The sequence below is a fragment of the Oryza glaberrima genome, chromosome 9 (assembly GCF_000147395.1).
Source record: "Oryza glaberrima chromosome 9, OglaRS2, whole genome shotgun sequence".
NCBI lineage: Eukaryota > Viridiplantae > Streptophyta > Magnoliopsida > Poales > Poaceae > Oryza > Oryza glaberrima.
Window position 1 is genome coordinate 9319452 of NC_068334.1, and position 13962 is coordinate 9333413.

General features: G+C 42.0%; 1 protein-coding gene across 1 annotated transcript; it reads left to right on the forward strand.

The window, feature by feature from the left end:
- Window positions 1–12389: 12389 nt before the first annotated feature.
- Window positions 12390–13562, forward strand: LOC127783702 (BTB/POZ and MATH domain-containing protein 2-like). Its single transcript, XM_052310894.1, has one exon. It carries the CDS (start codon window positions 12390–12392, stop codon window positions 13560–13562), a length of 1173 nt encoding a protein of 390 aa, XP_052166854.1.
- The last annotated feature ends 400 nt before the right edge of the window (window positions 13563–13962 follow it).

Below are 13962 nucleotides of genomic sequence, written 5' to 3' on the forward strand. Positions count from 1 at the left end.
TAATTTTCATTGATTTAGTAAGTGTTGGTTAGACGGGTTTGTGCATTTTTAGTTAAAAATAGAACATTATCGTGCACGTATAGATATGTAGGAGTATCTAATTCTAATATTATGTACCTCTATCTATACTTATGCTCTCTTCCTCCAAAAGTCTAAGAACTATTTAATTTTTGGTTTCTTTTCAAATTTCTAAGGCCTACTTATTACGTGGTAAATTAAATTATTAGCCGAAACTTATGCTGTTATTTTATTACTTATTAGTTGCATGCATATGAAGTAGTTCATTGATTTTGTCAGATAGTAAGATGTTCTCCCAGCAGGCCAAGGATTATTCTAGAGGAAATCAACTTGATCTTCATATATCTCATAGAGCACTGGCACAGTGTGAGCACAAACAAATCCTCTTCCAGATAATCAAATATGAAATATCAGTCTACTTTGTTGATAATACAGTGTACTGCATATATTCAGAAAATAGGAACAACACAGTATTTCTGGGTTTGAGAGAGGGGGGGATCTGTCATGGAAAAAAGATTAAAGTAGCAGCCTCTTATCAATGTAAAGGATTGAAGCAGGCCAAGGATATTATAGAGGAAAACAATTTTATCTTCATACGGCTCAGAGAGCACAAGCACACACTGAGCTAAAAAAAATGGTGAGATCAGATGGACTAAAAGGGGTTTTGCTACATGCAAGCTAAAAACTCTTTCCTAGCGATCTTAATGTTGTTTTTTCATTCTTATCTAATTCCTAGACCTGATAAACACAGACACAAAAGTTACTTGCTGGGGTGAAAGAAGAGAACATTCCGTGGCATGTGAAACTTTCAGATATTGTAAATTAACAAACTCTAATGCAACAGTGGTGATAAATTTACTCCTCCCTCTAAAACCAGGGATTGACCATTATCTTTGTTTGAAAATTCAGCATGTAGCTCTGTTCAGTTTTTAAGGGCTAGAAAACTCAATCCCTGACACATCAAAAGAAACAAGGTATCTTCCTATCCACTGCTAACTGAGCGACAATATAAGGTATTTTTGTATCCAGTGCTAACTGATATACTATTACGGTATGAGGATAAAGATAGGTTAATGCATTGAGTATATCTACTTTGCATTGGGAAAGGACCATTAATTCCCGCAACTTTTGCTTCACATATACATATACCAAAGATCCAAAAGGAGCTTCATGAACAAAATCAGGGAAAGCAAACAGCACCTTTCTTCCTGTAAGCAACCCCAAACAAGAATTATAACCGAACCATGAGAAATAAACAAAAACATCAATTTAGCCGGTGATTGGAAAATAAACAAAAGTGCAGTTACCTCCTCCACCTCTGATTACTCCCTCTGCTCACCTGCTGCGCAGCGAGATAAATACGCGTGTCATCGACAGAAGGGGATGTGATAGGAGGGGCATGAAGGCGAGCGATTGAAGGCCGGAACGCGAGTTCCTCGGGCCAGAGGCCTGCCAGAGCTGATTGAGGGAGGGGATGTGATGCAGTAGCCACTAGCCACGCAACGACCGACCGCATGTCCTGCTTGCCGTCGCGAATCGCCGTCTGCTTTGTCCAGCGCCACCATATCCTGGGGCAAGCCCGCGGTGCAGAGAAGGTGGAGGGCGCAAGCGCAACAGCGACTGGGGTAGCCTGCGGCGATGGAAAGCAGAGGCGATGGGAGTTGGAGGGCAGCGACGACGGGAGTTGGGGGGAAACGGGCTGCAGGGTATAGATGGCCAAAACGCCTGGGCCCGAATGCCCGATGGCCCGGTTCATGGTATGGGGTTTTGCCCCGGCCCAAGCACGGCACGTGTCGGGCCCGTGCCAGCCCGGCCTGACCGTTGGGTCATGCCTCGGCCTCTGCCTCGGCATGGCGGGCTAGCCCAGCATGGCACGGTCCAATGAATTTTTTTATTTTTAAATTTTTATTTTTAAATATTTACAAAAATATTATACCATCCAAAATGGCGGTAAGGTGTGCGCATTTTGCACTGAGGTCCCTTGCCGCCCTCTGCAAACGCTGCAAGGGGGCAAATGTAATTTTTATCCCGCCAAAAATGTATTTTTCTAGTTTTTTTTTCATCTAGTTCGTCCCTCACGTCACCAGGGTCTACTTCTGTAAATATTTTCGCTGGTACAATATTTCTGCAAATACTAAAAAATAAAAATTTAAAAATGAAAAAAAAATCCGGTCCAATGATAGGAAGAAAATGGACGAGGGAGGAAATATAGACTTATTATCAGCCATATAAGGCATATGCAAATAGTTGAGGGCAAAATAAATTTATTCCAGCCTATACAAGAAACTGAGCGTGCCGATTGGCACGCTTGTAATATACTCCATGTATTCGTTTTCGTGTTATTAAAATGCATTACGTTTGTTGAAAAATATGACGTCCTCATATTTCCACATATTAATAGCTTTTTATGAAAACTCTTCTATATAGTTGTAATTTAATTTGTATATAGATATGTAATTTGGGAAAACAATGATAAAATATGTGTAATGGAGTTTGTGTTGATTTTTAAAATGACACTATGTTAAATAAAAAGGTAATATAAATTTTGCAAAGTTTTGTAAGAATTAGTTCAATATTATTGAAACTTAAAAAAATTACATTCGAATAAAAATTTCAATCAATTCTTAATTTAAAATTTAGTGTAGCAAATCACATTATTACGAAAATCCCTAATTTTTCTTTTTTTTCCACACTACTTAGGGTTTCTTTATTTATGTAAAATTATAGTTGAATTTTCTATTGAATGATAAAACTGTTGATGATATTTTATTTAAGGGTAAATTGGAACCATGCCATTATAATTTTGCAAAATTTGATATATGCCATCCTGGCCTTCTGAATTTTGTTTGAAGGAGCTACGATACTCATCATTCCTTCATAGTAACATATGAAAAGTTATAAATCTATAGAATTTGTGCCATAAACTGTAAACCATTATTTACCATGATGTCATAGGTAATCTACATATTCTCCAACGTCCAGGTAATCTCTCCAAAGGCCATGCAATATTTTGAGTTTTCTAGAGATTTCTGATAGGTGTATCATGTATGTGCACAGGAGGCATATTCTTTCCAACAGACATATACTGCACGCTCTTTAGCTCCTCTTCATATGGACACGTGGCAGTTTTCTAGAGATATCTTGCTAAATTTTTAGTGTGCCACGTGGCTCAATAGGAGACCAGATTTTTGACCCTGAAATCGGTTATAGAGATGACACGACCCAAAGAGATTCTAAGGACGAGCACGATGGGCTTTCGTGCCTCCGGTACGGCACAACCCATCTTATTAGGTCGTGCACATGCCGTTGGTGTAGCCCATGAACTGACACAGCTCAGTTCGACATGTAGGTCGGACCATGTTAGCACGACTGATCTCAGGGCTAGGTCTGGTCGGGCCGAGCAACCTATTTGGCCATCTATATTGCATGGTGGAGGGTTGGAGGCGTGGTTAGCACGAGAGGGAGGGGAGTATTTGTGGGATTAGTGGGTGGCACGAATGATTTCACCGAGACTCTAGGAGGATCGTTGAACTGATCTGGGCCATTGGATTTCACAATCAAACGGTCAGGGTCTAGCATGTCTACCTAAATTGCTGCATTATAGTATAGTAAAGATAAAGATAGATTAACGGAGACACCGTTGTACAAATCGAATCTTTGTCTAAAGAAACCATGCATCTCAACTGTCGAGTAGGTCCATGGGGCTCACCTAGAAGCATCTGCCGACGTTCCGTGTGTGTGAAGAAGAGCTGGTCACCGATAGCAAGACTCCTCGCATTAATTAAGGAGACGTTTTACAATTCTTGAGGGGAGGAGGCACTAAATCCAAATCGTTTATTTTGTAGGATCTAACAGCTGCAAAGCCTCGATACCTTGCGGTACCGCATCTCCGGGAGAGGAGGTACCAAGGGATTTTCGACAGTGGGAGGGTATAACTGTACTTTCGCATACTAAATTGGAGGGAAAACGCTACCTCCATCCACCGCGCTAGGCGCTGTCCCCGCCGCAAATTGAGCGAGAAACTGATGCGGCCTCCCAGCCGGTTCGTGGTCCAATCCCGATCGCTGGCTCGAGTACTACCCGATCTCCTCCCTCCTACTCGAGTACAGCGGAGGCAGCGGCCGCGGCGGCGGACGACGGCTGCGGAGACCTCTCAGATGGCGGGGGCGGCGGCTACTTCAGGGCAACCTCAGGGAATTGTTGTGGTTATGCAAGGAAGAGAGTAGCTCCACGTCTAGAACAAGGCGATGGAGAGATGAATGTTCTGAATGATTGAAAATTATGAAGTTGAGGCCAACAGAAGACAGTAGCTCCACGTCTAGGACAAGGCGATGGAGAGATGAATGTTCTGAATGATTGAAAATTCTTGTTAAGCCTGGAGAGATGAATTACTTATTGACTAGGAAACATATGTATTACTTATCAAGAACTTCATATTTTGGGTTTTTCTCATCCAAAATTTTCAACAAGGATGAACATGAGAAATTGATTTAAATTGAACTACCTCCTGCTGGGCACTTCGGCAGAGTGGCTAGGTTAAATTCATTGGCCAAGCTATTATGGAATCAAGACAGCACGAAGCCGCAGAGGAGGAGCTCCAAGCACGAGCAGGCTCGACTCTCGAGTGCACAGGCGGACAAGCTCGAGCACGACGGGCGGCATGACGGGCGAGCTTGATAGGTCAACGGATGAGCTCGACGAATCAGAGCAATCTGGAAGGAGGCGAGTCAGAATGAGATCGACGGCGGCACAAAGGGCGAGCTCCATAGCAGCGCTATGTTGAATGAATCCCATCTAGGTGCGGAGATTTTACTTCCCGTCATACCCTTTGGTAATGGACGGTTCGATATGAATGGTAACTCTTGGTACCTCGTGGTACCTCCTCAAGGCTGGGAAAGATGCTTTTAATTAAGTGGATAGAGAGTGGCCAGATGCAGCATCTAAAAGCCGTCTTGAAGAATTGAGATCCGGTGTTGTTGTAGTAACGACTGCAACTTTAGCAGTTGGAGCACATTATAACCGTTGGACCGACGGAGCCAACGGCTTAGATTTGCTCTGCCGTCCTGTTGCACCATAGATGCTACAGTATAAATTTGCCATAGTATTTTCTTAGCATATGAGCCGTCGGTTTTTGATCCATCGGCTGCACTGCAACTGCTAAAGTTGCAGTCGTAGTAACCACTGCATCAAATCTCCATCCCATCTTGACTGCTGATTTTGGAGCAAAGCAAGCTAAGAAGGTGCCAGCCTGGTTTAGCGAAGTCTGTATGTAAGCTAAGGCCGAGTTTAGTTCCAAACTTTTCTTTTAAACTTCTAACTTTTTCATCACATCAAAACTTTCCTACATACATAAACTTTCAACTTTTCCGTCACATCATTCCAATTTCAACCAAACTTTCAATTTTGGGGAACTAAACACATCCTAAGAGGTGGGTGTGGGAGGCAGGGACAATGGCAGTTAGTTGCAGCCAAGTGCCACATTATCTTGGCCAGTAGAAGGCGACGATCAACACAGTCGCGGTTGTTGTGGGAGTAGAGGATTAGCACCGTGCTCCTATATTGTAATGGGAAAAACTAACATTACAATATACAGTAAAATCACAGTAAGTATTCAATGGTCTATCCAATCAGCCCAAACAAATATGATGGCAAAAGATACAGTGCTAATTCTGAAGAAGGCAGAGCAGCTATTCCTTGTCAATATTTTTCGGTGATTATTGTTGATATGAATAGGTTTCAAATAAGTAAACATATAAGTTGTGAGTACCAGGAAGAACAAGCAGGAACTGCGCATGTTGATCCTTGCCATGCAACGTCAACAAATAGTATGTTCGGGCTGCAGATTGTAAGCCCTGAACTGGACCTTGGTTCTGATTATTCACTTGTATCATCTTCCAAAATACATGGTTTTCTGTTGTTCTAATTCTCCTGTTTTTTTGTCAAGTACGTGTTCCACACGTTAAGAGGATCAAAAGCAAAAGCAGGGTTAAGTTCTTGAGTTGCTATAACTGAAAACAATTTAGTGCATGATCTCTTCATGTAGACATGTATACGGTATACCTCGAAATGAGCGATTTAAACTCTTTTTTCCACGATCGCGCAAAAACTTTACACGTCAATATATTAAAAGAAGAGTAACATACATCGGTAACACACTAAGATGGTTATGGGGGTGCATTATAGCATTTAAGAGCATGCTAAACCGAGTGTGACTCCAAAGGAGAAGGTGGAAGAAGCAAACCTAAGCTAAGTTATATAGCCTCCTGAAAGGATTAGTCGTCACCTCTACCGACTACTCTACTGCCCTTCTTTCACAATCCGCTCCACACCGTTGACACCTGTGATAGAATGCCATAGAAGACGCTGGTGTTCCTTTCCTTCCATAAGTGCCAAGCAACTAGAAAGACAAGGGAGTCAATGCCCTTCCTGTCTTGCTTCTGCCGATGCCGTAATGTTTGCCATCAATTTTGGAGCTCCGATTGGCAGCTTGACGAGAGATTAGCGAGTCCGATAGAGGCTAACTGCTTGCACCATAATTGTCTTGCGAAGACATAGTTAATGAGAACTAGAAATGAAGCCCGCGCAGATACGTGGGCATCGTATTTATTGCTAAGAGAATTAAGTCATATCTCACCATATACATATAAGAATAGATTTGGCCTTGTAATAATAAATTATGTTGTGAAATAGACCGTAGACTTTTATATAAATGATAAGCATGTCTCTTATATTCAAACAAAAATCACTTTTGTCCAAGTAAAGTGTAAACTCTCCTATTATCACCATTACTAATTATCATGATATATTTTTAATAAATAGAACTTCATCTGTACCATTAAAATAAGGCTAATAAATCATTAATACATAAAATGTTCTTTTCAACTACCTACATAAATGTTTATGTCAACACTTATTTCTAAATCTACGAATAAATATTCTAAAACTACCGCTTCTATTGGTTATTAGGATAACACCGTTTAAACACATTTAATTTGTTTTTTATATTGATCTAGTTTAACTTTGCATATTTATTTTTGGAGTACTAAATTTTATTTTATCGTATAGAAAATTCTATCTTGAAAACCATCTATATTTTTCTGATGGTTCTACCAACTTATATTAGTATTTTTTTTGGGCGTTATAGCTTTATTATGGTATGCACATACTTTTTTTGTTTTATTTAATCGAACATCCGGTGAAATGGTTTCTCTCGTATACATAGGAGATTAAGAGGGAGCGGGCCGATCTAATGATCTAAAATAATGGGTCCATTATTTTGAATGAAAATTGACAACGAAATTATAGAGTGCCACGTGGCATTCTAAGAGTGCTTGCAGAAATGCCACATGACCATATTTGTGGAGTAATAAATTTTATTTTTATAATATAGAAAATTCTATTTTTATAAGACCATCTATTTTTTTCTACCGACGCACATAAATTTTTTTGGGTCTTATAACTTTTTTTTACTCGTGTAACTGTACATACTTTTTTTAAGAGAACTAAAGGTTTATTTTGTCTTATAGTCTTTTTATCGTAGTACATACTCTGATATATATTTTTTGGTCTTTATAGCTTTATTATCGTATATACGCATGTTTCTTTGTATTTTTTTCTATCGAACATCTGGTAAACAGTTTCTCTCGTTTACACAGGAGATTAAGAGGAAACATGATAATGTAATTAATGATATAAAATATTGGGTCCATCATTTCAAATGAAAACTGATAGCAAAATTGTAAAGTGTCATGCATGTGGCAGTCAAAGATTGTTGGTATAGTATAGAAAATTTTATTTTAAAAAACCATCTTTTTTTTTCTACCGACATACATATATTTTTTTTAGGTCTTATACCTTTTTTTATTACTCGTATAAAGTGTCATGCATGTGGCAGTTTAGGAGTGTTTGTAGAAACGCCACATCACCTTATCTGTGAAGTAATAAATTTTGTTTTCGTAGTATAGAAAACCCTATTTTAAAAAACCGTCTATTTTTTCTACTTACGTATGTATATTTTTTTTAGGTATTATACCTTTTCTTATTACTCGTGCATACGTGTAAGTTTTTTCAAGTGAACAGTTATTTATCGTAGGTACGTATTTATCGTAGGTATGTACTTTATGGATATTTATGGATAGTACTGTACGTACGATCAGTCGATCACGATGCCATCGGCAGGTTTAGTTTTTTACGTAAGTTTTTCCGGTATATATATTGAGAGGAAGCATTAGATCTAATCTAATGGCTTAAAATAATGGGTCCATCAATTTAAATGAAAATCAATGGTGAGATTATAAACTGCCACGTGGCAATCTAGGAGCGTTTGTAGAAGCGTCACATGACGGCTTAGAAACGTTTATAAGAAGATTAATCGACTTTTAGTAGATAATAGATAGATAGATATGGTTAGTCGTCTCCTCCTCTTGCGAACAGAAGGGGCACATGAAGTGAATGTTCATTCCTCAATTGAGCATTCGTTTGGTCATCAAATTAACAACGCCATTGCGGGGCCAACCATAGAAAACTCTTACATTTGGTTGGCCCACTGCTGCACCAAAGAGGTTTGGCACATGGGAAGGAATGGAGGCCGAGGAAGAAGCTAGGCTCTGTAGGTAGACTGAGCCATGAACGGACTACTAGCTAGCTAGTTCATAGCCAAACGAACTCGTCTTCGGTGGCCCTGCAGGCAAGGTGCCGTGAACTCAATCCCATACACACACAGGAATTGGGACAGGACTTGGACGTGCTGGTGATGTCCTTAACCGACGCATGGCTTGCGATCCCGACAGGCCACAGCCACCGTTGTGGAGTTTCTCCAACGAGTCGCGATCGAGTTGATTGTGATTTAAACTCTTATTGTGCCTTTAAGGTCATCTAATAGCATGTAAGCCTGACATCAATCAATAGTACTATTAGACAGAACTAAAGCATCTTCGATCCTTGTTGCTTCCAGCAGCCTTATTATATATCGTGTTATGCTGGGAAAAAAGTATGATGATCATGTCTTGCGATCTGCGCACCGATACGAGCATAGTGGATCACAGGAGTATGAGTGGATCGACCTGTGAACCCACTTATATATCAAATAAGAGGGTAAACCTTAGTTACATGTTACTTGGTTGAGCTGTCTAACGCATTGTGCGTGTCATGAACAGAGCCAGATGCGGCCGATCACATACCTGCGCGTGGTCGGGAACCGAGTAAGTTTCAGATAGCGTGCTATGTGCAAGGATGCGCACTATGGGTCGCAGTAAGTGTCATGGGGAGGCCCGTTCAAGTGGAACATTGCACGTTCTGTTTCCATTGTCTGAACGACCACTGGTGGAGAAAGGGGCTTTACTCCCGGTTGTGAACCCCCTATAGTCCCGTTTATACAACCGAAACTACGAATCCGGGACTAAAAAAACCTATCTTTAGTCCCGGGTGAAATAACCGGGACTAAATATCCATCTTTAGTCCCGGTTGGTGTTACTAACTGGGACTAAAGATGGTTGAGCCACGTGACTGACGCAAGCATCTTGAGTCCCGGTTGATCTTACCAATAGGGACTAAAGACTTTTTTTTCTTTCTCTTTTATTTTTTTTTCAGTTTTTTTCTCCGTTCATATCAATTCATTCACAGTAAACATATTCATTCACAACATCACAAATACATTCACACAGATTCATTCACAACATATACATTCACAAATCAACATATACATTCACAGAACCATTCACATAAACATTCGCAAACACATTCACAAATCAACATTCAGAAATCAACATCCACAAATCATCAAAAAAGAAAAGAAAAAATCATCCACAGATCTGGGCCCAGGAGGGGAGGGCGAGGCCAGCGTCCATCCTACCGCCCCTTGCCCGGCCGGCCTCCCATCCCGCCGCCCCCAGCCGGACTCCATTCCGCCGCCCCGCGCCCGGCCGGTGCCGGCCGGCCTCTCATCCCGCCACCTCGCGCCGGGCCGCCACCGGCCAGCCTCCATCCCGCCGCTGCTTCCGTTGCCGCCCGCCGGAGGGGAGGGGAGGGGACGAGGAGAGGAGGAGTGGGGGAGAGGAGAGAAGGAGAAGATCCTCGGCGCTTAAGATGGTGAGGAGAAGGGGATCGGAGGAGAGGAGAAGAATAGATAGGGTGTGAGGAGAGGAGGAGAGGAGGAGATAGAACCGGGAGGGAGGAGGAGATATTTATCTCGATCCGATTCACGCGTACGCCTCGATCTCTCTGCGCATGCCGATCTTTTTTCCCGTTGGTGTTACCAACCGGGACTAAAGATTGATCTTTAGTCCCGATTGGTAACACCAACCGGGATTAAAGATATTAGAGGGGTCTGACATCACCTATCATTTTTTGAACCGGGACTAAAAATGATCTTTAGTCCCGGTTGGTAACACCAACCGGGACTAAAGATCAAAAAGTAGCTCTAACCTTTTCAACCTTTAGTCCCGATTTTTATTGCAACCGGGACTATTGTGGAATTTGGTTGACCGACCAAAGATGGTTTCTCCACCAGTGAACGTACGGCACAAACAGTACTACTAATGTTTTATAAGTAGACTAGAAAAATACCTGTGCGCTGCAACGGGTGAATGCTATTTTAATCTTATTATTGTTACTAGAAAAAATACCCGTGCGTTGCAACGGGTGAAGACTATTTTAATCGTATCATTGTTAGATATATATTTTTTTTTGTCTAAAAAGTATATGGGATTTTTATTTTGAGATGATATCCAATTCGAAACCCTTGTATTTTTAAAAGCGAATAAATTTTAAAACCAACTTAAATACGGACAACATACTAAAACTATCAGCGGAAACAACTTTAGTTTTAATAATAAATCACTTAATCCTAAATGGCCGAACGAAATCATATCTTAAAACAATTACGTTAAAAAGAATCATGCGTAGTTGAATCCTTCACAAAATAAACGGATATGCATGCAAGCCACCCATACAAAAATTAGTATGTTTTTCATTTGCATGTGTACAAAATTATTGAAATAACACAAACAAATCTGGAGTAAATAATATGTAACATATGCTTAGAAGATGGGCAATATTTTCCATTGAGATAGCTCAAAATAGGAAGACAGATTGTACAAAAACGTATTGGATGTGCAGAGAAAAAAAAAAGATACGTGAATATGGCCAAAATGCTAAAACAAGACGGCTTGTTGGAAGGAAGGGAGGCAGATGAAAATTCGATAAGTATAAAATTATTTTTATTTTTTATAACAGGTAAAGATTACGACGGAAACGTTTTGTTCTCTTTTGAAGGCTTTTTTTTTTGCCTTTTTATTATTTTGGATGGATTTTTTTTCACGGACTGCTTGACTGCCTTTTTTATTGTTGCATACAAAACAAATCTTTTTTTCTTTGAAGGAACGACTTTTTTTCGCCGCTCTGGGGAATCTGACTTTTCTTGGGGGGACTTTTTCGCTCTTTTTTTTATTTTTTTACAGACGGTTTTTCACCCTTTTTACGGGGAATCGGACACATTTTCTTTTTAAGGCGGCCCAATTAATTCGCTCGGATGGAAACATTAAATTAAAACCTATTCAAACACAGGTGACCTTCTAAAATCTCGGCAAAAACACCTTAAATTTTTATAATAGTAGAGATAAAGATATATGATTTAGTTAAGATGAAACGCATTGTGTTAAATTCATTTGGATATATTTTGTTAGAAAATCATGAGTTGCAATTAGAGTCTAATCGTCTCAAGTTAGCATGCGAGTTTTTTAAATAGATTTCTTTTACGATTTCTTCTGTATTTACGAAAGCAAACGAACTTAAAAATCGACTCAAATACGAATTTGTATTTCTAAAAGCAAACGAACATAAAACCGACTCATACACGGATGACGTACCATAGTACCGGCAAAAACGTCTTTAATTTTTATAATAGTAGAGATAAAAACGTCTTTAATTTTTATAATAGTAGAGATAGAGAAGAGATAGAGATAGAGAAGAGATACAGTGAAGAGTTAATACGGTAATAGTTGTCAAAATTATTGTGCATGCTCTTATATCTAGAAGGAATGTATACTGCGGTTGTCAACATTTGCCTCCTAACCAAAATCAAACCGGCCCCTGGACTACTACTACTACTACTATATACACATTGTGGGTTGCCCTACATACATAGTTTTGCAATACGTTTCTGTGTCTCTTCTTGAAACCGAATAGATAAACAGATATAATTCCAAACCGAACTCTAAATATAAGGACCGAAATATAACCAATCGGATTTCTCGTTTGCCGCCTCTGCATAGTAGATGCTGTGCCAACTAACCCGACCACATCGACGCCGCCTCTCCACTCCCACCCTCGACCACCCCTCCTCTTCCACCTCCTCTCCTTTCTCGACGTCACCAATGGCGGCTGCATGCAGCGCCACCGATCAAGGGGTAGCCGTTATCGACGACAGCCCACTGTGCAAGCTCCTCTCTTCCGGCGACGGTCGGCACGTCACTTTCCGGGTCGACTACGCGGCCGCGAAGCAACCCGCCGTCGCCAGCCGTACGCTGCGCACGACGTGCGCCATCGGCGACGGCGGCGCGTACAGGTGTGAGGCGTCCTTCAGGCTGCTGATCGGGCGGAGAAAGCTGGCTGCCTTCGCCGTGGTTGTCTCCGGCCCGCGCTACCGAGACGTGCACAAGGTGGTGGTCGATCTCGTTCTCGTCGACAATGCCAGGTCGGTAGCCCTGCAGCCGCCGACGAGATCCATGGCTATCCAGGCCGCCGCCGGGAGCAACCAAGGAGGGTGCGGGTTGCTCGTCTCCAAGGATTATCTCGAGGAGAACTGCGTTCAGGATGGCGTCCTGGTGGCGGTGTGCTCCGTGCTCTTTCTCCCGGAGTTGCCTCCTTGCCTATGGCTGGACTCGCTGGGCCACCGTCTCGCCGCCATGTCGAATAAACGGGACACCCTCACCGACGTCTGCTTCGATGTCGACGGCGAGAGGTTCAACGCGCACCGCCTGGTGATGGCGGCGCAGTCGGAGGTGTTCAGGAGCTTGCTGTTCGGCTCCGATGACGCCGAGAACAAGACGGAGACCAAGAAGGAGACCGCAGTCGTCACCGTCGACGGCATCAGCGCCACCACCTTCAAGCACATGCTCCACTACATCTACTGCAACCAGCTACCGCCACCGGCCACCGGCGACGGTGACGACGATGACGACGATGACGGCGAGGCAGACCATGTCACGAGGATCGCCGAGCTGCAGCGGCTGCTCGTCGCGGCCGACGCGTACGGGGTGGAGGCGCTGAGGCAGGCGTGCGAGGACACGCTGTGCGCCGGGATCAACATGGACACGGTCGCCTCGACGCTGGCGCTGACGGAGAAGGGGTCGTACCCGAAGCTGAGGGCGTCGTGCCTCGAGTTCCTGTCCAACACGCAGATTTACTCGGTGGCGACCAACGACGAGTGCTACGAGGTGGTGCAGAGCTACCCGGACGTGCTGACGGAGATACGGGACAGGTTTAAGAAACCACGGCTAACTCCGAAATTCCCATCGACCGGTACCAAAGATCAAAACAACCCTTAATTACTGTTGTTATCATGTTAATTAATTTCAGAATGAACTACCATAATGCCCATACGTTGCCACGGGTTTTCTTTTAAAGAAAACTTATAGCTTTGTTGTGTGTATATTATAAACCCCATAAAAATGTTATTCCAGTTTTCTAATATATTATCGTTATGCTACTTTCGTCGTTGTTACTGAGTTAGAGGTCTGTGCTAGTTTTGTTGTTGTGGTCTGTGTCCTATATGGGACTAGCAAATAGAGAGTCTTATCTCATTGTGGTATAGGCCATGTAGGATACTTGCACTACTGGAGAATTGATCTTTGCTAGGTCGACCCAAAACCACAATAGTCTAGTTTCAAAAAGAACAAGGACTAAAAATGATCTTTAGCCCCGGTTGAAAACCCCACAGCCATTATA

What these genes read in the sequence shown, in the direction of transcription:
- LOC127783702 (XM_052310894.1), top strand. Translation starts at nt 12,390, where the DNA reads ATGGCGGCTGCATGCAGCGCCACCGATCAAGGGGTAGCCGTTATCGAC.